We start from the raw sequence: 24,561 nt of genomic DNA on the forward strand, positions 1-24,561 counted from the left end.
CCTAGAGACTAAAAAAATTATTTGGGCATAAGCTTTCATGGGCTAGAACCCCCTTCATTAGATGCATGGAGTGGAAAATACTGGATCAGGTATAAATACATGAAAAGGTGGCAGTCGCCTTACCAATGTGAGGTCAGTCTAATGAGACAGTTCAATTAACAGTAGGATACCAAGGGAGGAAAAATAACTTTTGAAGTGGTAATGAGAGTGGCCCATTTCAAACAGTTGACAATAAGATGTAAGTAACAGTAGCGGCAAATTAGTATGGGGGAAATTAGGTTTAGGTTTTGTAATGACCCAACCACTCCCAGTCTTTATTCAGGCCTAATGTGATAGTGACCAGTTTGCAAATTAATTCAAGTTTTGCAGTTTAACATTGGAGTCTGTTTTTGAAGTTTTCTTGTAGACTAATTGCCACTTTTAGGTCTGTTATTGAGTGACCACGGAGACTGAAGTAGGGGTGGGGACAAAACAGGGAAACAAAGGATTCCCACTATATGTAAAACCTATTTAAGGCTGGGGAGTGAGTTAATCAAGGTTGCCAGTTCTTCACAGATTCCCCACCCAGGATGACTGCTGGAAACACCTAAGACTGATCTGGGGAAGAAGGACAGGGACCCAGGCTGAGAAAGAGGTCTGGCCTGTGAAGAGAAATACCTGGAACTTTAAACTGCAAGTAAAAGCAGTTTGTCTTCAAGAAACTCTGCAACCTGCCTAAAACAACATTTAGGGTGAGAATTTACTATTTGTCACCAGTTTCTTTAGTGCATTAAGCTCAGTTTGCGTGTTTGTTTATTTTGCTCAGTAGTCTGCTTTGATCTGTTTGCTATCCCTTATAATCACTTAAAATCTGCCTTTGTAGTAATAAACTTGTTTTTGTTTTCTATAAACCAGTTTGTGCAATTCATACGGGGAGGGGGGGGGGGAGAAGCTGTGTATATCTGCCTCCATATTGAGGGAGGGGGCAATTTTCATGAGTTTACACTGTATAAATTTCTCTATAGTGCAAGATAATATAATTTGGGTTTACACTTCAGAGGGTGTGTGCACTTGAGTGCTGAGCAATCCCTGTGCTGAGTCTTCTCACACAGAGCTGATCTCAGTGTCTCTGTGACTGTTTGCAGCTGGTTGTGGCCCTACCTATGTGTGTGGTAGAGGAGGCTTGAGGGCCGGGCACAGCAGGACAGGGTGATGGAGCCTAGGCTGGTGGAACGGATGGGCTCAGTGGGACCCCAGTACATCAGGTGGCATCCTGGATGGGGGATGCAACCCATCACAGAGTATACACGGAGGAACTGAAAGCATGAACATCCACTAGCCAGCACACTTCATGACCAAAGTTTGAGACAAGCTCTGGGCCTCGGTCCAATATGATACAGCCAGGAAATTCCTCAATATGGATCACATAAACCACTAGGAGTCGAGCTGTTTCAGCAGAGGGCAGGCTGTTACAGGGGATGAAGTAGACCAAGTGACCAAAATGACGCACAATAATCAAGACAACTGTGTGCTTATCAGAGTCAGGGAGTTCCACTATGAAAGTCCAAGCTTACGATGGCTCAGGGTCTAGGTGGAGTCTCCAGGGGCACTAAAGGGCTTAGTACAGGTCACCTTGGTGTGCACACACAGGTCATAAGAGTCAATGCAGTCCTGGACTTCAGCTTACAAATGGGGTCACCAGAAGAAATGGGAAGCTGTGCAGAAAGTCTTAAGGCAGCCAAAGTGGCCTGCCAATGACATGTCAGAGCAGAGATGGAGCACTTCTAGCCAGGGGCGTCCCACTGGAACAAATATGCACCCATCCATGTATGTGATCCCATCCTGCATGGAACATTGCATTTTGGTTCTCATTTGTTCAGGCTGTTCTGTTACCTTCAGTGATAGTGGATCTCCCCGCGAAGCAGATCGGATTAGATCAAGGAAGTCTTGACATATTGTGGCACTAAGGAAGTTGTGAGGTTTTAGGAGACAAGGTACTTCTTGGTTAGAGTATTCACCTCTGGTAGTATTTCCCCTTTCAGGATAAGGCGTTGGCTTTCCCATTCCTGGTTCCCAGGCGATAGGTGATGATGAAATCAAACCAAGAGAAGAATATTTAGTTACACAAGTATTCAATGTTTTTAAATAATGTATTTAGTGTATTTTTAAATTATTACAAATTAATTTTTGAATGTATTTCACTGGTTATTTTTTAGTTACACAAATATTCAAGGTTTTTATGGTCAGAAAAGACGTGCACTGGGCATTGGGCTCCTTCAAGTTAATTTTGCCACTCTTCGAAGGCCAATTTAATTGTGAGTAGTTCATTATATAAGATATCATAATTCTATTCAGCTGGGATGAGTTTTCAGGAGTAGTAGGCAAACGGGTGCAATGCTTGGTATGTACCATGCCTCTGGGACACTATGGCCCCAATGGCTATATTAGAGGACTCTGCTTCTAATACGAATGCCTGGGCCAGGTCCAGGTATGCTAGAATGGGAGCGGTGGTGAAAGCAGCCCTGAACTATTCAAATTTAACTGCCTTGAGAAGGAGGTTTGTCTTGGGGGTTATTTTCCCTAAGAAGCCTGGAATGAACCATTTGTGAAAATAGAGAAAGCCCAGGAAGCACTGTAAGACCCGGTGGGATCTGGGCATGGCCTGTATATTCTGGGGCTCCATCTTGATGCCTTCTCAGAGGAAAGATAGAACCCAAGAATTCTGTGGAGGATTGGTCAAAGGTACATTGTTCTAATTTCACAAACAGGCCATGCTTCTGTAATCTTTCCAGGATGGAACGAACGTGGTAACAATGCTGCTCAGGATCATCTGAAAATACAAGGATGTCATTGAAATAGATGCCTACCTACTGGCCCAAGATGTCTCTAAATAGGTTGTTCATGAAGTATTGTAAGGTTGCGAGAGTGTTGGTCAACCCAAATGGCATTACTAAATATTCAAGTGTCCATAACGGGATCTAAAGGCAGTCTTTCATTCATCTCCTGCACTGATGCAAACTAGTTTATATGTGCCGCAGAGGTCCAGTTTTGTGAAAATTCTCGCACACTTGATACAATCTACACACTGCACACTCCAAAATTAAGGGCAGGGAATACAAGTTTCAGACTGTCACCTGGTTTAGGATCTGATAGTCTATGCAAAAATGTAACTTTGTCCTTTTTCTTAACACAAAGTACTAGCGCCCCTTCTGAGGAGGTAGAGCACCAGATGAAGCCCTTGGCAAGGTTTTCCTGGATGTACACATGAAATGCTTCCAATTCTGACTAGGATATCACATAGATCTGTTAATAAGGCACATTTGCCCCAGGTCGCTAGTCTATGAGGCAGTCATAGTCCCAGTGCAGAGGTAGCATGTCTGCATTCTTCTTTTCAAAAAATGTCTGCATAATCCCAATATTTTTCAGGGATATGGGGACTGAGGCTTGGAAGTGACCACTTCAGGCTAGCCACCACAAACTTGAGTTCCTCCATAGGCGCTTCCAAATGGCTGCAGGAGCCTGGGACCAGAAAGTTGGGTTTAGGTGGATGCAGGCAGATCCTTTGGCAGTATTCAGAGAGGAGCTGATCCTCTTTTCACACCAGGAGATGCAAAGCTTATGCTGCTTCAATGAGGTGATGCCGTGTATTAGGGGGAAGTTTGGAAAATGGATCACATTGAACTGTAGCACTTCCCAATGGCCCTGAATTACAATCTCTAGCAGTACTGTTCCTGTATCATTAGCCCTGAAGACAGGAGGGGCCCATCTATTGTTTCTATGAGAAATGATGAAGGCTTTAAACAGAGGGGGATTTGTAGTGTTTGATCAGCTGTAGCATCTGTGAAGTTATCAGTAGCCTCAGAATTGATCAGAGTCCACTTGGAGGTAATCGGCTTGATCCCATCCGTAGCATGTAACTATTCATACTTGGAAGTGGGGGGAGGACCCCGCCCGCTCCCTGTCCTCTGACTTCTCCAACCCCTATGCACACCCCCACCCCTTGACAGCTGCCCCGGGACTCCCACGCCTATCCAACTGCCCCCTGCTCCCTGTCCCCTGACTGCCCCCGGGACCCCCTTCCCCAACCCCCCTGTTTCCCACGCCCTTACCATGCTGCTCAGAGCAGCAGGAGCTCGTGCAGGAGCTCACAGCCCCGCCACCCGTGCTGCCTGACAGGATCAGTGGGCCAGAGCGCTGGTGATGTGATGTGTTGAGGCTGCGTGGGAGGGGAGACAGTGGGGGAGGGGCCGCGGGCTAGCCTCCCAGGCCACTAGCTCAGGGGCCGGGCAGGACGGTCCCACGGGCCGGATGTGGCCACAGTTTGTCCACCTCTGATCTAGCCTGACCAATCTAAGGCAGGCCACAGGACTCCCCTGAATAAATTCCTGTTAGAGTGGAGCCTAACTTTAACAAAAACATCCAATCTTCATTTTAAAATTGTTAACAAAGGAGAATTAACCACAACCCTCGGTAGGTCATACCAATAGTTAATTATCCTCACTATTAAAAAAATAGTGCCTTATTTCTAGCCTGAATTTACTAACCTTCAATTTCTAGCCATTGGATCCTGTTATACCTTTGTCTACAAATTTAAGAGCCCCTTGCCAAAGTTTTATTCTTCATGTAGGTTCTTGTAGACTGTGATCCAGTCACCCTCTAACATTCTCTTTGATAATCCTTCTTAAATATTGGGCACCAGAACTAGACACAATTTCTCAGGCAGTGGTAGAACAAGTGCCTACTACAGAAGTAATATAACTCTGCTTCTACTCAATATTCCCCTGTTTATACATCCAAGGATTGCATTAATTCTTTTGGTCACAGCATCACACTGGGAGATCATGTTCCGCTGATTATCCACCATGAGCCCCAAGTCTTTCTCAGGGTCACTGCTTCCTAGGATAAAGTTCCCCCATCCTATATGCAGGGTCTACGTTCTTTGTTCCTAGATGTATAACTTCACATTTGGCCACATTAAAACACATATTATTTGCTTATGTCCATCTTACTAAGTGATCCAGATCATTCTGTATCAGAGACCTGTCCTACTCACCCAGTCTGTTGTCATCTGCTAACTTTATCAGTGATGACTTTATGTTTTCTTCCAGGTCAGTGATAAAAAAGGTTAAATAACATAAGGTCAAGAACCGATCCCTGTGGGGCCCCACTAGAAACACACCCACTCAATGATAAATCCCTGTTTACAGTTACATTTTGAGACGTGTGTTGACCTGTAACCCCAACCTGATCTGACTCTGCAAGATTAGATTAGATATCACGTATGAAGGCATATTAAAATGCTTGAAGATAGTAAAATAGAAGCTTTTGGAGCTGTAATGCAAGAGATGTAAGTAGGTTTACATAAGAATCTGTGTAACAACTAAGGTGGGCTTAACAATAAGCTGAGGCCTAGTGGGCCTGTTAGTAGTTATGATAGCCTATGTAGGAAAGGCGTTAGTATGACTGCTTAACCTAATATTATAGGATTTAACAATAGTTTGCAATATGTATCTTGGGATACACAAAGACACCACAGAAACTGGAAATAATGGATTTCTAGGGGCTTTGTGGGGATTTGGAGAAACCACATTTGTGTATTGAAACCATTGGAAAAAGAATGACACAAAAAGAGCTAATGCTAGTACGCGGAACCTAAATTATAGGCCCTTCAATGACAAATATGGGCAGCCGGCTGAAACCTAAATCAAAAATGGTCCCAGATGTGTGGGGGACATAAGGAAAGGGGTATAGAAGATGTTTGCAGATAAAGATATTACCTCACCTGCCTCATCCCTTTTATAAACAGATGGTCAGACCAACGCCTAGCTGAGACATCAGGATGGGGGAAACCAGATCATCACTCCCCATTTCTGGTGCTCTCCACATACTGTTCTCTTCATCTCTAACAGTTGCTATAAGATTGCAAATATGTGAGACTTGGCAATGTTTTGTTTTATATATATATATAGAGAGAGAGAGAACCGCTAGTCCAAAATAGGTCTAATGCTTAGACCTAGGTATCAGTGATTGCAGCTCTGCACCATGTAACGAGACTCCTAATGGAATCAAAATTAGCTCTATTATTACACAGTGGAGAGAAGCAGGGTCAAGGTAGCACTTGGGGGCCCATACTGCCAGGTACATATACCTGTACTCAGCCTTTCTCAGTTCACTAGGCTTTGGAACCCATGTCCCTTGCCTAGCGAGTGCTACTTAATTGAGGACTCGTCCCTCTGTCATAAAATGCCAAGTACAGTTCTACTGTTCTTGATTCACATAACCAGGATAACAACACTTTATTACTCCTGCCCCAATAATAAAGAGACTGGGGATTCCACAGCAGCCAAAGTGACCATTTGGGCAAGCAGCCCCATCATGCTAGGCGGGGTAGGTGTTCCCATGCAAACGAGATCAGCCTGTGATGTCCTTTTCCACAGCTCACCACCAGATGTCATGGTACAGCTCCTTCTGACTGTGCATATATATATGTGTGTGTGTGTGTGTGTGTGTTCGTATAATTATGCTTATGCTTGGATTTATTTGGATTTTAAATACATTTAAACAAAGTCTTCCTGTTCCTATTTATGTGATTCATCAGTCTCACTTGATAATAATCTTAGGTAGCTCCCTGAGTAAGGAACCTGTTATTAGTGACCTGTTCAATTTGCACCCTAAACTTATCAAAGACTACACCTGTCAGGTAGCCATTTTTTAATCCATAATCAAGTTGAACGTTAATTATCACAACATTTGTAATCTCACCAAAAAGGGACATCAGATTAATTTGACAGGATCCATTTTCCATAAACCCATGTTGTTTGGCATTAATTAAATTATACACATTTAATTCTCTATTAATTGAGTCCCATATCAGAAGTTCTATTATTTTGCCTGGAACCAATGTCAGTCTCACAGATCTATAATTACCTTCAGGGGTTCTCAAACTGGGGAGGGCGTGACCCCTCAAGAGATCGCGAGGTTATTACATGGAAGGTTGCAAGCTGTTAGACTCCACCCTCAAACCCCACTTCACCTCCAACATTTATAATAGTGTTGAATATAAAAAAAAATGTGCTTTTAATTGGTGAGGGTGATCACACTCAGAGACATGATGTGTCAAAGGGATCACCAATAGAAAAGTTTGAGAACCACTGACCTAATTCATGCTCTTTACCCTTTTTTAAATATTGGCACAACAATACCTTTCTTCTAGTCTTTTTGGAGTTCCAAGAGTTATTGAAAACCAATATTAATGATTCAAGGAGCTTCCCGGCCACTTCTTTTAAAACTCTTGGTTGCAAGTTATCCAGACCTGATGATTTTAACATGTCTAAAAGTAGCTGCTGTTTAACGTTCTTCTGGGTTTCTGCTTCATCATCATCCTCAGGGCCGGCTCCAGGGTTTTTGCCGCCCCAAGTGGCAGGAAAAAAAAAGAAGCCGCGATCGCGATCAGCGGCAATTCGGCGGTAGCTCCACCGCACTGCTTTCTTCTTCGGCGGCAGGTCCTTCCCTCCGAGAGGGACTGAGGGACCCGCCGCTGAATTGCTGCTGAAGAGCCCGACATGCCGCCCCTTCCTCTTGCCCGCCTCAAGCACCTGCTTGCTGAGCTGGTGCCTAGAGCCGGCCCTGATCATCCTTATCCTCATGTGATACAACTACATCGTCTGACTGTCCCAAATACAGAATAAAAATATATAGTGAACACTTCTGTTTTTCTGCATTGCTACTGACAATTCTACCATTTCCATATAGTAATGGACCAATACCGTTTTTAGGATTCTTTTGTTGCTAGTATGCATTACAATTCCTTCTAATTATCCTTAATTCTGCTAGCTATAGATTTCTCTTTGTATGCCTTTGCTTCCCTTACCAATTTTCCACAATTCCTGACATCACGTAACCTGTCTATCCACTTGTTATATATATATATATATATATATATATATAAAATAACAAGTGGATAAATAGTTTACGTGACATAGAAAGATACTTTATTTTTTATAGCGGCCTTCACTTCCCCTCTAAGCCAGGTTGGTTTATTTTTAACTGCTGCAGCCTTCTTCTTTCTTCTTTAAACCCCATGCTAATAAAGCAGGAGATTGATTAATTATTAATTATTATTAATAATAAAATCATTATTACATTTATATTATTGAGGCACCCAAAGGCCCATTCAGGTCACATATATAGACACACTACCAGCTCCAGAGACTTGACAGTCCAAAAGACTCAAGAACAGATGCAGGATTGGATATGGGAGAAATAACGTAGAAGCAAATTCACATGGTGATGACTGGTGAAATTTCTTGTTTTGTCGTTAGTGTTTGTTTAAGTAGGGGGAGGGCCGAGTGAGGGGGAATGGCAGGATTGGGGTGGGGAGGTTGGTAACAATAAGGAGAGGGAAGGAAGGGGAAGAGGCACAGCCCCACCTCCTCCCCTGCCAAGCTAGTCACTGTCAAGGGTTTTTCCGGAATCACAACAGAGGGAGGGATCTCAAGAAGGGATATGAAGGAGGATCAGGTGTTGGCTGCACAGATTTTTTCAGATAGTTTTCTCCATGCAGAAAGGGCAGCATGGGAGAAAATGCAAAGGTAAAGAGTTAAAGATGTTTCCCTTAATCCAAGTATTTGTAACAGTTCTCTTGAGGAAGAGCAGGAGATAGGTGTGGTGTCAGCCAGTCATTATTCTGTGCTATATGCCCTGTGCCTTGTGCCTGTTCCTTTAATTGTCTCTGTCCCAAGAATCAAGTAAACTGGTTTTCAAGGAGCCCTCCCCCTACTGACAGCAGTGATGGGCATGGTGTGTGCAGGACATCCTGCTACTGCAAGAGAGGGTCATGGCCTACTCAGGAAGCCCTAAGATCTGCCTCTACCACTAAGGATCATGGTCTAGGCAGGAAACCCCAAGGTCTATTAGTAGAACAACTGTCAATATTACAGGTGGTGCTCGGTAATTTCTCTTGTACAACAGGTGATCTGAGTGACACAACCTTGTTCTAGTGACTTGTCCTTGTCTACAATTGGGCATGTCCTATACTGGGAATTGGTCTTGTAATGATCACCTTTGGCAGAGGGGATTTCTTCCCTAGTTTATAAAATAACCAGCCTCTAATGTCTCCCAACTGATGTCTAATACGATATAGAATCTATGAGGGTGAGAAACAGCGCAGATACATACAGTTTGTACAGCAGTTTTTCTTCCTGCACCGGGGATTGGGGGTTACCCGATGATCTGAGGCTGTGGTAAACCTGATGTCAGGAGGGGGCTCATCACTCATATATGGTGATGTTTGTTGCTTTTGAGTTTTATTGGATGTTTTAGCTACATAAAGTAACAGATAAAACCACTGATAATAACTAAAAAGGCAGATGGGTTTGCTATTGGTTCCTTCCCACAGCTGATGCCAGCCTCTGAATCTATATATTTCCCTTCCACAGCTTTGTTGTCACTTGTCAGACACACAGGAGCCCTGGCAGGTGCTTAGGTGCAGCCAGTGCAGTGAGAGGAGGGGACAGCAAGTCAGGCTGGCAATGAAGGGACATCTCTCCACTCCGGTGCTGTGGCTTCTTCTCCTCACAATTCAGGACATAGCAGGTAAGTCGCCTCTGTGTTTCACTAGGGAAGCTGGGTTAACTAGAACTAGGTTGGTAACTTTTGCAGTCAGCTTTTTACCATCCATGTCTGGCTTGGAGGTTGTGACTTTTCCTTTCGGGATTGGACCTTACCACTGTTACTGAGGCTTTTGTTACCTTCAGATTGGACTATTGCAGTGACCTCTGTGTGCGGCTGCACCTTAAAACCTTTCAGAGAACGAAGCTGGTGCAAATGGCAGCGACTCACTGAGCAGGGCATCTCACTGGGGGCATGTTACAGCCGTGCTGCAGGGTCTGCACTGGCTGCCCAGCTCTGGGTGAAGGTTAAGGGTTTGATGATTATTTATAAAGTCCTAAATGGCCTGGGACCGGCCTCTCTGAGGGATCACCTCTCTCCCTTTGCCGTATGGCCAGAGCTGTGGTTAGCAGGGGTTCCCAAGCTGGTTCCCCCTTTTATAAAGGAGAGGGGTGGCTGTCAGGATGCTCTCTGTGAGGGCTCCAGGACTCTAGAACTTGCTCACCCTTTGGGCCAAAAGAACCCAAATTTGGTGAAATTTTGGGCACACTGCCAAATACACTTGTTTGAGGGGTGGGGGTTGAGAAGGACCTAGGCTGTGTGTCACATAATGAGAAAGGGGTGGAAAGGAGATTCTGTAGGTGTCTGGCTGGCTGAGTTCCTGTTGAAATGGTCACTTAATGCTGCAGGGAGTTGAGTGTGTATCAGTGCATCTGGGTGCCTAGAGCCTTGGCTGGGCATCACTTTAGTGTTTTAAATCCCAATAAATACATTGATAATTTGGGATCCAACAGAAATGTCTGTTTGGTCCAGAATCCAACAGCTCCAAGGGCCAAGGCCTGGGTCCTCACTCCCCCATTCACTCACTGAAACCAGTGGAAGTTTTGCAAATGTGAAATGAGCAGGATTTTCCCAAATAAACCTGGAGCTGATTCCTGCCACAGATGGGGTGGGGGTGAGGCAGGGTGCAGTGTGCAATGCCCTGTGTGCATGAGGGTACTGGAAGCTCTGCCAGCAGGAAGATTTATCCTGCAGGAGCCCTTCCTGCCTCCCCAAGGGTTTCTGCTGGAGCAGAGAAGCTTTGAATCCTAGCTGGAAGCCCGATCAGCACAAGCTGCATGGCAGAGGTGCTGTATCAGTGCCTCTCACGGCCACACTGGTTTCATTCCCTCAAGGCCGCTCCTGCTCAGTTTCAGAGGGTGTTGCAGGCTCTTTGCCAAGCAGTGTCCCAGCTCCAGATAGACTTAACACTAGTGGGGGAGCCTAGGCCATGTGTTACAGCAGCAAGTGCTGGTGCAACACAGGGAATTAATCTGGCCCAAAGATTCCAAAACTGATTAAAAATAGGATTAAAATTGAATGTGACTCCCAGATATGATTTAAATAATACAGTGATTGGAACCTGTTAGGCTCGTATTAATAGGATGAAAAAGATCCAGGTGATTGGCGGGGGAGCGAACTCCTCAGCAGTACCTGGTTCGTGGGAACCCAATGTGCTGCTGCACCAGCCTGAGAAACTGAAGTTGAAGCTGATAATGAGAAATATCCATCTAAATTATTGCATTAGAGAAAAGCCTGCCCTAATGTATATTTCACAGGCAGCTCAGTAACTGTGCGGTGATTAGGGGCTTGAGACCCAGAAAATCCTGAGCAAACCAAACCGTCTAGCAGGTTACTTGGAGTCTATATTTCAAATTCCCAAGAAGTTCAAATATGATGTGCTGGAGTTAAGCTTATGATACAGCTGTACATGACCGGAAAGCAGGGAATTCTGTGCTGACTCCTGGGCGATCAGACTGATATTGCAGGAGATGGACAATTGTTGCTGTGTGAGGGATAAATTACTGCATGATTGTGGGACAGTGTCATATAATGATGCCAAGCACATGTTCAGCTCAATGCATTTTTGTTGGATTTATGAGCAAATGTGCATCATCCCTTAGATATTTTTTATTTTCTATGGGAAATTTGAGTTTGCTTCACATGAGGCAAACACAGTGATGCAGGGGAATATAGAGGATAGGGGATATCACCATGTGGCTATTTTCCCTTTTCCTCAGTGCCCCAATCCCCCTCCATTAGACCTGAACAGAGGCTAGGTCAGTCTTTTCCAGAAGAGGTTGTGCAATGCACCCCATATTCATCACAGTGATATTATTATAATATGATTATGACATAATTATGATGGATTTTATCCAAGATAAGTCATGTGAGATATCATTGGGAAAGTTATGATTTGCTGAATATGATTATCCTATTCATATGCATGTATTCTTTTTTGTATCTGAAGTTATGAATACTGAGGTATGTATTGTGACAGGATCAGGCCAGATGGCTATAGGATCCTATTGGGATCCAGGAAGTGGGAAGGCGGAAGCCCACCCACTGCTAAAGGACCTCTCCCCAGCCTAGTGGGAGGATCCACAGGTCTGGGATTCCACGTAATTGCAGGGGACAACTAAAGATATAATAGGAACAGGAGTGAGGTCAAGGGCTAAACGAAGGGAACCTGACAGGGACACCCAGCAGAGAACTCTGGACAGTGCCCACTGCTCCTCGAAGGTGTCAAGGGAGCCAGCGGATGCTGGCCAGAGGAACTCCACCCAGATGCCTGAACAGACTGAGGAGCGGAAATAGGCCCCGCAGTCGCAGGAAACCCCATCAGCCAACCTCCCTGCCCTGGTTTTGTAGATGGCCATTTTGGCCAGGGCTAGGAGGAGGTTGACAAGGAGGTCCCGTTACTTTGTGGGGCCACAGAGAGGGAGTGCATTGATGAGAAGGTGAGGGGGAAAGTGCAACCAAAAATGCAATAATAAATCTAGGAGGGGCTGCAGCCTGGCCCACTCCAAGTAAACGTGTGCCAGGGTCTTCCTCACGCCGCAGAAAGGGCAGGTGTCCAGGATGGGGGTGAACCGTGCCAAGTACACGCCCATGCTCATGGCTCCGTGAAGGAGCGGCCAACTGATATCCCCGGTGGGCCAGCCTATATTCCACCCCGATCCCGAGGCCCTCCGGGGTTCCTCACCTTCCAGAGGTGGCAGGAGGTTCCTCCACTTTGTGTTGGGGCGGGACGTGAGAGTGAGGATGCGAAGGGTGTGGAGCACAAGCATGTATAGATGTTTCCTCGGCACGGTCTGGAAACTAACCAGCTGCAAATCGTGCAGCCAGCTCACAGTGAAGGGGCGGGGGGGAGGCGGTCGGGTCCATGGGCAGAGGCCTGATGAAAAGGTCCGGAGGGCCTGGGGTATAGGGTGGGCGGGGCGTGCCCGCTCACAGGACCCAGTTCAGGTAGGTGCGAGCAACGGGCAGTAAAGTGGCCCTCACCTGCTGAAGTATGCACCAGGGAGTACGAGGTCTGGAGATCCCCATGCACCGAGCAAGTGTCAGGGGATCCAGCCAGGCTCCCCAGTCGTAGTCCAGGAGGTCTCCAACTCTGGTAACTTCTGCCAGAACCAACTTGTGGCGCGCTGAGGGGGGCTCCGCCACCTGCACATGGAGCTGGGGGTTGTATAGCAGGGGCTCTGCGGTGGCCACCACGGACCTGGTCACTGAGAACAGTTTCCAGGCCCTTCAGGCCCTGCCCTCCCTCCTCCAGGGGCAGGTGGAGGACCCCTGCAGAGACCCAGTGCACTCCTGGCCAAAAGAACTCTAGAATCGCCGTCCGGAGGTTGACCAGGAAGTCTGAGGCTGGGGCCAGGGTGTTGAGCTGGTACCAGAGCATGGACAGGACTAGTTGATTGAGCACCAGTGCCCTCCCTCAAAGGGAGAGGCACCGGAGTAGTCCTGTCCATTTCTGAAGCCGATCTGTCACCCTGCCCTCTAAACCCTGCCAGTTCTCCAGCAGAGATGGATGCGTGGCAGAAAGGTAAATGCTGAGATAGAGTAGCGGACCCGCGCTCCACCAGATGGCCTGAAGCGCGGGTGGGAGGGAGCTCGCCCGCCACCTGTCCCCAACCACCAGGCCAAAGCTCTTGACCCAGTTGACCCGGGCGGAGGAGGCTGCCGAGTAGACGGCCTAGCAAGCCACCACCCGCACCAAGTCGCCCGGGTCCTGGACCATGAGGAGCACGTCATCGGCATATGCCAACAGGACCAGCCATAGCTCCAGCTCTCGCAGCACCAACCCCGTCAGCCTCCAACGGAGGAGACAGAGGAAGGACTCGATCGCCAGAGCATACAGCTGGCCCGAGAGGGGACATCCCTGCCGCACTCCCCACCCAAAGCTGACCGGTTCCGTCAGGGTCCAGTTGAGCCTGACCAGACACTCTGCGGAAGCATACAGCACCTGGAGAAAGCCCACAAACCGGGGTCCGAAGCCTAACGCTCGCAGAGTGCCCAGGAGATACCCATGGTATCCCTGTCGAATGCCTTCTCCTGATCCAGGGACAGGAGGGCGAACGACAGACCATCCCTAAACCCAAGCTCCAAGAGATCCCGGACCAGATACAGGTTATCAAAGATGGTACTGCCCGGGTCAGTGTAGGTCTGGTCTGGGTGGACCACCTCCACCAGCATGGACCCCAGCCGTAGCAAGATGGCCTTCGCTATGACTTTGTAGTCCGTGCTGAGGAGCAAGACGGGATGCCAATTCCGTAAGTCATGGAGGTCCCCCTTCTTCGGCAATAAGGTCATTATTCCAAGTTGGGGCACAAAAGTGGTGCAAGCATATGATAGGTGTAGTATGTAAATGTAATTGTTATCCTGAAAGGTGGTAATGGCTGCCATCATGGGGTCTTGGGTCGAAAGCGAATCACAGAGCTCATGAAAGCCAATGGCTGGGCCAAGCACACTCTATTAGGCTCAGTAGACAGAACCATCAAAATCCTTTATGTAGTAAAAACATCTGCAGACAGTGGGGGCTACCACACAAGGCACTGGCCACATGATCAGGGCAGAGCTAGCTAGGGGTTTCCCTTGTTACCAGTGCAGGGACCAGGATATTGATGTTGGACTACGTCTCTTGGAGGGAGAAGTCAGTGGAAGGAGTTGTGACTGGAATCCTAGAAGGGAGCAAAGAACCAAAGCTGTTGGAGCTCGCTGGAGGGGCAGACTGGGGATTTCTGAGCTTTGAAACTGCCGGCTGTTGTTAGGTTCAGCTGTATACAGGGAAACAGAACTTTGTGTGCACTTAGCCTTGGGTCCTATCACGAGTGAATGTCACCGAGTTAACCCGATTGAAAAAAGCCTCTTTTTTCCTAGTGCAGAGCAGACCCAAGGGGTTTCCTTTGGGACTGGAATGAACAGAGAGGCATCTAAATAACCTTCCCTATGGATTGCAGCAAAGTGACCATTTTGTATTTGCTTGGCATTAAAGGAGCAGGATGGTCTGGCCACGTACTGGTGTGAATTGCACTGTTCTCTGAGCTCCATGGAGGCTCCATAAACATGGAGTTCCCAGATCAGCCACCCACTGCTGCAACCAGCCTGTTCCAGGGGTCACAGTGGAACTCTGCATGTAGCCGTAGCTCCTAGGCGTAGTAATAATGCCTGTACTTGCTCCCAGTCTCAGGGACAGTCCTGGGTTCTCAAACCCTGTCCTGGGGACCAGTTCTCCCAGGCAATATCCGAGGACTGTGTGGCAGGCAGTGGCCCATCCTCAAAGTCCCTGTGAACTGCCTCTCTCCCAGCAACCAGCTTTTCCTCTCCACAACCTCCAGAGATGCAAACAGCTCTAGAGACAACTGGGGGCAGGGGGTGGAACTCAGAGCTACTGGGAGAAAAGCCAATGGCAGGAAGTGGGGGCAGAGTCTGCTCCTCATCTGGGGAAGGAGCAGCCTGTACACGCAGGGCAGAGAGGCCAGGTAGAAAGGGGAGAAGAGGAGGGGGAAGAGCCCAGGGGAGGAGGGTGGGAAGAGACCAGTGGAAGAGGGAAATGTGTGGGGCAGGTGGGGAGAGGAAGCTCCGGTAGGGCACACAAGGCTGTAATGCCAAGCGCCACAGAAGAAAAATTGTGAAGTTAAAAAAAATCCATTTTTTTTCCATCTGTCTTTGGACTTTAGAACCCCCCTCAACCCCTCTGCCAGAGTGGGGGTGAGAATCGCAGGCTGAAAAGTCACCATTTAATGCACCCAAACTGCACAACTACCCCTGGCTGCTCAGCTGGAGACTGCGCTTACCCTTCCCTCACCCCTGAGCCGGGAACTGCCGTCCATTGCCCAGCACTGCCTTCGCTCTCCCCTCCTGGTTCAGTTCCTCTGACAGAAGAAGGGATGGCTGGGAAAGAGCTTGACAGCCACTGAGCTAATTAACGCAGCGTGGTTCACACTCACACTCAGACTTCTGTTACTGGTCAGGGGTGAGTTACAGACAGATACTGGAGACCTTCACACTGACATCAACCATTCACATCAGCTATAATGTCACCGTAACATGACGGGATTGGTTTAGCCTTTTGCAAACAGCAACACTTCCCTGGCTTCCCCCACCCCATCCCCTCAACTTTTCTGTCGGAGGCTGTGAAGCACTCTCCCCACAATCTAAAGGCCCCTCCTCTTCCCTTGCCTCCCTCCAGCCTCCTGTGCCAGACCCCCTCCTCCCCTCTCCACCCTCCCTACTGCCTCCTACTCCAGTCCCAATTCCTCACCCCACTGCTCCCTCATGCCCCTCTGCTCCAAACCCCCACCTCCCTGCCCCTTCACTCCCCCACCTCTCTCTTTCTGCCTCCTTTTCCAGACCCCTCCGCACCCCCCAACTCTCCCTCCTCCACACTCTAGACCCCCTCCTCTCCCTACCTCCTGACCCAACTTTCCAACCCCCTCCCTTCCCTTGGTCCCCTGCTCCAGACCCTCCACCCTACACTTTCCACTCCTCCTTTCTGCTGACACAGCACCTGCACCCCATTCCCTAACAACCCCTGAATCTGCCTCCTGCCCCCAAGTGCCCTGCTCCCCTCACTCTTCCCATCCTCTTTGCACAGGGTGTCTGCTGCCGATCACAGTCCCTGGGTCCTGTCCAGTCGTCTCAGCCATTCAGGGGAAGTCACATTCCCTGTGGGCTTCAATCTCATTGAAAACAGTGGGAGGTGGCAGCCAACTTTACTCAGGGCGGCCTCACTCCCACATGTCGACAGATGGTAGGGAGATGGCCGCGTCTCTCTGGCTTCAGCCCCAGTGACAGTGACAGGAGATGGCGCCATTTGAAATAAGGGAAACTCCTTGAGTTGGCGCCTTTTATCGTGTTCTCGCAAGACAGGTAAAAACACCCCAAATCGCCAGAGTGGGGATAATACGGCGAAAGCTGCAGCACTGACAGCCCCGAGTGTGAGGCCCTGAGACAGGATCAGTTGGCGCCATCAGGCAGCTCTGGGCATGTCCCATTCTCATGGCTCTGGGCGCGGATCCCCTGCTGCCAGGTGTGGACTCTGCTGTGATAATGCTGGGGAGGGGACTCCCTGCTGCTCTGACCCTGCTCTGTGTCTCTCTTTGAAGGTGTCAACGAGCTGAGGCTGGCGGATGGAGGCAGCCCCTGTGCCGGGAGAGTGGAGGTTAAACACCAGGATCAATGGGGGATGGTGTGTGATTTTATCTGGGACATGGAAGATGCTGAGGTGGTTTGTAAGCAGCTGGGATGTGGATCTGCTGTCAGTGCCCTTGGCCGGGCTCATTTTGGAGCAGGATCTGGACCGACTTGGCTGTATCAAATTGATTGTAGTGGTGACGAGTCAGCTCTCTGGGACTGCAGTCATAGAGGATGGGGTGCAGCCCAGTGCCCTCATTCTTTTGACACTGGAGTGATCTGCTCAGGTAAGAACTCAGCCAACCTGCCCCGTAGGAAACTCCCCGTGAGGGAGAAGGGACTGAACCCAAAGTGTGTGACATTCCTGGTGCCTCAGAACTGGACTGTGCCCTGCACTGGGGTCAGGGTGGAACTGACCAGTCTCTCCCTGAGCTCCTGTGGGCAGACTGGGGATGAGCAGCTGTGCCATCCTCTGGGCCACTAGCAGGGGCAGCTGGGGCAGTTGTTGTGGGGTGGGGTGGGGTGGCCCCATTAGCAGGTCTGTGCTGATACGTGCCTGGGTACAGCAGCCCAGTGTCTCCCCGGGGCAGCAGCAGCAGTTGTGACCCTGCCTGTGGCTGAGGGAGCTGGGACAGGAGCTGCGGGGTGGGGGCGAGTGCCGCAGACTCTCAGCTGATCCTGGTGTAACTGACTGAGCTGCACCATCCTTATTTCCACTGTTTCTATATCAGAAATGCACAAGTGTAGAGAGGAGCTCCTTTGCATAATGGGAGGAGCCAACAGTGGGAGCCTTGCAGCCACCTCCCCATTCCCTGCTGGGCCCGTTCTTGCCTCTTCAGGTGTGTGTGTGTGTGTGTGTGTGTGTGTGTGTGTGTGTGTGTGTGTGTGTGTGTGTGTGTGTGTGTGTGATTTCTGCCATGGTTTCCCAGCCCTGCTCAGGCAAATAGTGTGGCCCGCGCCCCCTCCCTGCGTGGCAGCTGCCGGAACCTGTGAGCTGCAAGCTGTGCCCCACGGGGAGAGGCAGAAGGAAGACGGGAGCTGCAGGAATGGGGCTGCTGCTTTCCGGGAGGAGAGAGTGAGGGTAACGGGTGAGTGGGGGGGGCTGCCTGGAGGATGGGGCATGACTCGAGTTCTAGAGGCAGCCAAAAATGTAAATTGTGCCCCCCCCCACTCCCACTATCAGCAGCTATGGGTTGTCTCTGCCTGGGATTGTAAACCCTGAACTTCTGGGCTGTTCCCTGCTGCTTGGGGATTTGAAGAGTATCCAGAGGGTACAAAGGAACTCGACCGGCTGCCTGGGAACTAGGCACAAGCAGTTCCCAAGGCAAATGCTGAATAAATGCAAAGTAGAAACCTACCTGTCTGAGAAACCCGCACTCCAGCCATTCCACTCCAGTGTACCCAGGGGTGAAAGTAAGTTAAAGGACTTACCGGTACTCCAGAGTCCTTGGGGAGTGGGGGGGGACTCAACCGGAAGAGGTGGGGCCTTTAAATCACTATCCAAGAGGGCTCCCGGCTGCCGCCGCTAGCCCAGGACCCCGGCCTCTGGCAGAGCTTTAAAGGGCCGGGGCTCCACTGCAGTATCACCGCCGGAGCACCGCCGCTGCTACCCCATGGCTCCAGCAGCAATTTAAAGGGCCTGGGGCTCAAGACGCCGCTACAGCCCGGAGCCCTGGGGTAGTGGCAGCGGACCTCCGGCAGCAATTTAAAGGGCCCAGGGCTCAGCCACCGCTACCGCCCAGGCCCTTTAACTTGCTGCTGGAGTCCCACTGCCGCTACCCCAGGGCTTTGGCAGCAGGGCTCTGGGGACGATTTAAAGGGCCTGGAGCGGTAGCTGCGGCTGGAGCTCCGGGCCCTTTAAATCGCCACCTGAGCCCCATCGCCACTACCCGAGGGCTCCGGCAGCAGGGCTCTGACAGCAATTTAAAGGGCTCCCAGGCCCTTTAAATTGCCGCCAGGGGAAGCCAATCCACCCCAATACAGCATACCGGCTCTTGCTTCTTTCCTGTGCTTCTTTATCAGATTCGGGCTGATGGGCTACTTGGCTCTTTATCCACCCAGCCTGCAAGCCTTCTTAGCTAATTACCTCAGTCAGCTTTCTTTGGGGGACTAATTGATGTCTAAGGCTTGGTCTACACTACCCCCCTAATTCGAACTAAGGTACGCAACTTCAGCTACGTGAATAACGTAGCTGAAGTTCGAAGTACCTTAGTTCGAATTAGTTCGAACTTACCTTGGTCCACACTCGGCAGGCAGGCTCCCCCGTCGACTCCGCGGTACTCCTCTCGCCGAGCTGGAGTACCGCAGTCGACGGCGAGCACTTCCGGGTTCGACTTATCGCGTCCAGACTAGACGCGATAAGTCGAACCCAGAAGTTCGATTTCCAGCCGTCGAACTAGCGGGTAAGTGTAGCCAAGGCCTAAGAGATCAGTGTCACACTGTCTGGACGGGCTCATGACTGAGTGTCTACCTCAGGGCAGACTGTCAGAAAACAGGGCAGACACTGCACACTGGTGGTGTGGTCTATAATTAGATTTCACCAGGCCAGTAACAAATGTGAACTCCTGGATTCTTAGGAGCCAACTCTGTGGAAAAAATTAGGACCCACCAGCAGCCAAGTTCCCCCCTTCCCCCAAGCGTGCCCCTTTCCTGCTCCTCCCCCTCCCCCCCAGCACCTCCTGCCTGCCAGCTCAACCTCCCCCTCCCTCCCAATGGCTCCCAGCCACCACGATCAGCTGTTCCGCAGCATGCTGGAGGTGCTGGGAGGGAGGAGGAGAAGCAGGGATGGGGCGCACTCGGGGGAGGGGTAGAAAGAGGCGGTGTGGAGGGGGCATTTGGGACGGGGTAGAGTGGGGATTGGACTGGTGGCGGAGCAGGAGTTGAGCACCCCCTGGGACATTTGGAAGCCAGCACCTGTGCCTGGATTACTATAAGAGTCTTGCCATGGAGTCACAGACAGTGCCCTTAGACTCTGCAGTCTATTTTGCCCGCCAGAAAAGCTGGACTACGCAATAAAATGATTACTTAACACCCAAAATCACACCACATTCAGTTTGCTCCCAATGCCAAGAGACTAGTCACTTACCCTAGATCAGTTGGTACCCTAGATCTTACACCAAAGACAACTCTGGTAGCCAATTTGATAGTAAACTAACTAAAGATTTGTTAGCTAAGAAAAGGAAATGAGAATTATTGAGAGGTTAGAGCAGGTAAAATATACGTACAGGTGATTCACAGTCTATAATTGAAAATGGTAGCAGACATCTAGTCATCTGCCAGTTTCCCAAAGATCTCTCAAGGCTACCCAGAATAACTCTGGGGATCTCCATCTTTTCGTTCACTTATTCCACCCTGTTAGAATCCAGACAGTCCAGAGATCAAGGCTCTTTCCTTGAATCCAGACTTACAGCTTCTTCTCACAGAAAACAAGCCAACAGGGTCACTATCCATGTGGACTCTTCCTCTGATGACCAAGAGTGAGGAATGCATTTAGAGTGTTTGCCTTCAGTCATCACACACAATGACCACTTGCTTTGAAATTAGCACTTTTCTGTGAAAAATTCTTCATTTGCATTTCACAAGGCCTCTTTCTCCTTTGATGGGTTATTTAGTTACAGGGCTATACACAGTGTAAATGTTTGTTGTTGCATTATAACCGGATACAGATAAGTGAGAATAATGCTAATAACATCCTGTTAGTTTTCTTGAAGATTAAACACTCTTATACATTTACACATTTAATAATCACTTTGATCAATACTAATACACACGCAAATTGGCCTGGCTATCCATTTGTAAGCATTCAACAAGACCTGGGGCTTGGCATGAGCTGGCACCTGGTTTGCCAGCATTACAATCCGAGTGCAGGGTTATCTGTCACTCCTGGCACTCTGTCCCAGGGAGACTGTTTTCCCCTATTGGGCCCAGGCACTGCAGAAAGGAAACCACCTGAATTGAATGTTGAAGAGACAATAATCAGACCAGGATAAGAGGAGGAGAGTAGATTGGGACAAGGAGCCTGTGGGGTGGCCGGGGGACAGACAGACATTCTATGACTGAATACTGGTGGGAAGCGAGAAACAGGGACTGGGAGTGAAAGGGAGAGATGGGAACTGGCTGGGCAAGGAGACTGGTATAGGGAGGAGGAAGAGGGAAGAGACTACAGTATTACTGCATAGGTAGGGTGAACAGAGCAAGAGTGGGGGTTAGAAACTGACTTGCTGAGCAAGGAGATTGGGAGGTGCGGGAGACTGGGACTGACTGGAGAAGGAGTCTGGGACTGGGAACCAGTGGTGTGGAACTGGGGGTGGGTGAGGAGAGACAGACCAGATAAGGAGCCAGAGTGTGGGGAGAGTCTAAAACTAAATGGGCAAAGAGATTGGAATAAGCAGTCAGGATGGGGTGGGGGAGACTGAGAGCAGCTCTACATGAACATTTAGTTTGTGGCAAGCTGGGGTGTAAATCTACCCTGCACTGTCCTGCCAGAGTCCACGTGGACTGTACTGCCGCGCACTAATTGTTCCCTAGTGTGCTCTGATCTACTCCCGTTTCACAGCACTAGGGAACGGTTAGTGTGCAACAGCAGGGTCCACACAGACACTCAGTGTGCTGCAGACTAGTGCAGGGTAAATTTACATCCCAGTTTGCCACAAACTAAGTGCTCGTGTAGAGAAGCCTTGATATTGGCTAAGGCATCCAGGGAGGGAAACTGGGGCTCCGAACAGACATGACAACCCAAGGAAAGGGTAAGAGTTAGAAATAGATCAGATGAGGACCCCAGAGGAGAGGGACAGCACAGAGAATGGGGGGAAACTGGGACTTGGCTGGGGAAGCCAGAAGTGAAGTCAAGGACTAGCTTGGCAAGGAGACTGGGACTGGAGATGAGAAGCTTGAGGAGTGGAGACTGGGACTGGGTAGACAAGGAGAATGGGACTGGGACACAGAGCAAGGGATGGGGAAGAGACAGGACTGGGACAGGGACAGCTTGGAGGGGATGGGGCAGAAGGGACTAGGGGTTGGGGGAACAGGGGAAGAAGAGTCTGTCAACACTAGAGCACAAACCTAGAACGGAATCCCTGAATGTTGCCATTCCCCTGTTGTCAGCAAATATTTGTCAAACCCTCCAATAAAATCTTCTGATCCCCCTCTAGTGCTGGTCCACAAAGAGGATGACAACCTACTACTGCTGTCAGTTACGCTATTAGCGCAAGTGGCAGAGGTTTCAAACCCTGCTGATGAACTGTGTGGGTATCAATATGATTCACATCTTGCAACTTCATTGTTTTCAGTGTTTTTTTTTTAAACCTAGGCAATTATGCACAAAACATTACTTTTAAGGAACATAAAATTGAGCAATAAAAAACAAGAAAAGGGCAGAATTAAAGTTGTCTTTGCAAATTTATTTTTGCCCATTTGTACGTATGCATTAAGATATAGTCTTTCATTACATGATGACATGCTATTTTCTCCACAGGACCCCCTGCCTCATTCAGTGCACAGGACAGACACTACCCTGAATCAGGGCTGTGGAGTGAAGGAGGTGGTTGTCTGTAGGTCCCCTGCCTCATTTGTTGCAGAAACTGTAAAGTGTGCAATGTGTGAGGCAGGGGTTTGCAGAAAGAGAAATATAGCAGTGCAGACTCACCTCTGCAGCACCTCCTGCTGGTCTCTCAGGGAATTAGCTCAATTTCCAGCCCAGAGCACCCTCTGCAGGTTGGTGTCCCACTGCCAACTGGCCCCCCATGTCCCTCCCTGGACTCCGGTGCCCTGTTAGCTGGGGTGCTACCCCCTGGCAGTAACCCCTTTCTCTCAGGATCTCCCCTTCCCAGGGAACCCCCACCCACTATCCCCACCTTGCCTCAGTATAAGACTACTGCCAGTCATCGTCTAGCCTCACACCCTGGAGCAGACTGCACTATCAGCCTACTCATCACTGGCAAGCTTGGGTTTGGACCTGCTGCCTTGTCCTACCCCTGGTCTGCCCTCTGCAACCCCCAGTACCTGTTGGCCTTATGCTAGGCCGCAGCCTGGGGCTTTCCAGGATGGAGCGCCCCAGCTCCTCTGCCTTTCCCAGCCCTGCTCCACTCAGGTACCCTGTCTCTAGCTCCCTGCAGCCAGGCCCTTCTCCTTCTACAGGCTGAGGGAGACTGCTAAGCTCCTGGCTCCCAGCGTCTTTATACAGGCCAGCTGTGGCCTGATTGGGGTGTGGCCCAGCTGCGGCCGCTTCCCCAATCAGCCCAGCTTTTAGAGCTGCAGTCCTCTCCAGGGCTGCTTTCAGGCCCTTCCAGGAAGGAGCGGGTGTCCATCCCGCTACAAGAAAGGAGGGTCTTTTGTTAAGGCAGGTGAATACTGCCCTTGGGAATTAGAATCTATCTCTGCCTCAGTGTTCCTATGTGATGCTTGGCAAGTCACTGAAACCAAAAGTTTCCCAAGTGGTCATTAATTGTGTGTTCCTCATTTTATGGGTGGCCCCCTTGTAACCGTGGGGGTCTGATTTGCAGAAGTACTGAGCACTCGCTGCTGTAAACTGAAGTCAGTGGGAGCTGTGCTGTATAAGGCTAAGTACTGTGAAAAACCAGGGCCTGGATGTTTCAAGTTGGGCACCAAAACTTAGGGACGCTTTTGATAATTTTGGTCATAGTGTCTCTGGACTTCCATTCCCCACATGTAAAATGGAGATAACAACACTTCCCTACCTCCCAGGGGTGTTGTGAAGAGAAATTAATTAGTCTTTGTAAAGCACTCGTTTAATATAGAAATTAGCACTACAGACAATCTCATGCAGAAATTAATAATTCAGTATTCAGAGTAGGGTTTGGATGACGTGCAGGACATCATGGCCACACATTAAAGAGTGAATATAAAAAGAACTATTGACCATTTACCCATCCGTGAGCACCGTGTGTCCTCTGCACTGAATGAGGGAGGGGTCAAGTGGAAAAAATAGCATCTGATCATGTAATTAAAGACTGTATCATAATGCATAGTCACAAAAGGGACTAATGAAGGTTTCACAGGTAAGTACAAGTCTGGCATTCAGAATGTTTGAGTGCTTCACTTTGCAAATTTTACTTTCTTTTTGATTCATTTCTTTATAGGTTATAGGGCCAGAAAGGAGCTTTAGATATTCTAGTCTAACCTCCTAAGTAACACACGCTATAGCATTTAATGCAGTTACTCCTGTACTGAATCTAATAACTTGTGTGGCTAAAGCACATCTTCGAGAAGGCATGCAATTTTGTTCTGAATACTTCAGGAGGTGGAGAATCTTCTGCTTCCTTTGGTAGTTTGTTTCAATATTTCATCACCATCACTCTGAAAAATGTATTCCTTACCTCTAATTTATCTGGCTTTAACTTCCATTCATTGGTTGTTGTTATGCCTTTCTCCACTAGACTGAGAAGGTCTTTAGTATGTAGTGTTTTGTCCCTGCGAAGGTACTTATACACTGCAATCAAGTCACTTCTAGGTCATTGTGATGTTCCCCTGGTATTATCTGGACTGGTGATCTGCTAGGTC

The 24,561-nt window shown here is 49.0% G+C and overlaps 1 protein-coding gene across 1 annotated transcript in view; it reads left to right on the forward strand.

The window, feature by feature from the left end:
- Positions 1-16,647: 16,647 nt before the first annotated feature.
- LOC101935899 (scavenger receptor cysteine-rich type 1 protein M130-like) overlaps positions 16,648-24,561 on the forward strand; it is a 28,116-nt gene continuing 20,202 nt past the window's right edge. Inside the window, exons 1-2 of the mRNA XM_065578735.1 lie at positions 16,648-16,660; positions 17,016-17,330. Coding sequence (XP_065434807.1) covers positions 16,648-16,660; positions 17,016-17,330 — 328 coding nt within the window. The remainder of the gene's footprint in view (positions 16,661-17,015; positions 17,331-24,561) is intronic.

Source organism: Chrysemys picta, unplaced genomic scaffold (assembly GCF_011386835.1).
Source record: "Chrysemys picta bellii isolate R12L10 unplaced genomic scaffold, ASM1138683v2 scaf1, whole genome shotgun sequence".
Taxonomy (NCBI): Eukaryota; Metazoa; Chordata; order Testudines; family Emydidae; genus Chrysemys; species Chrysemys picta.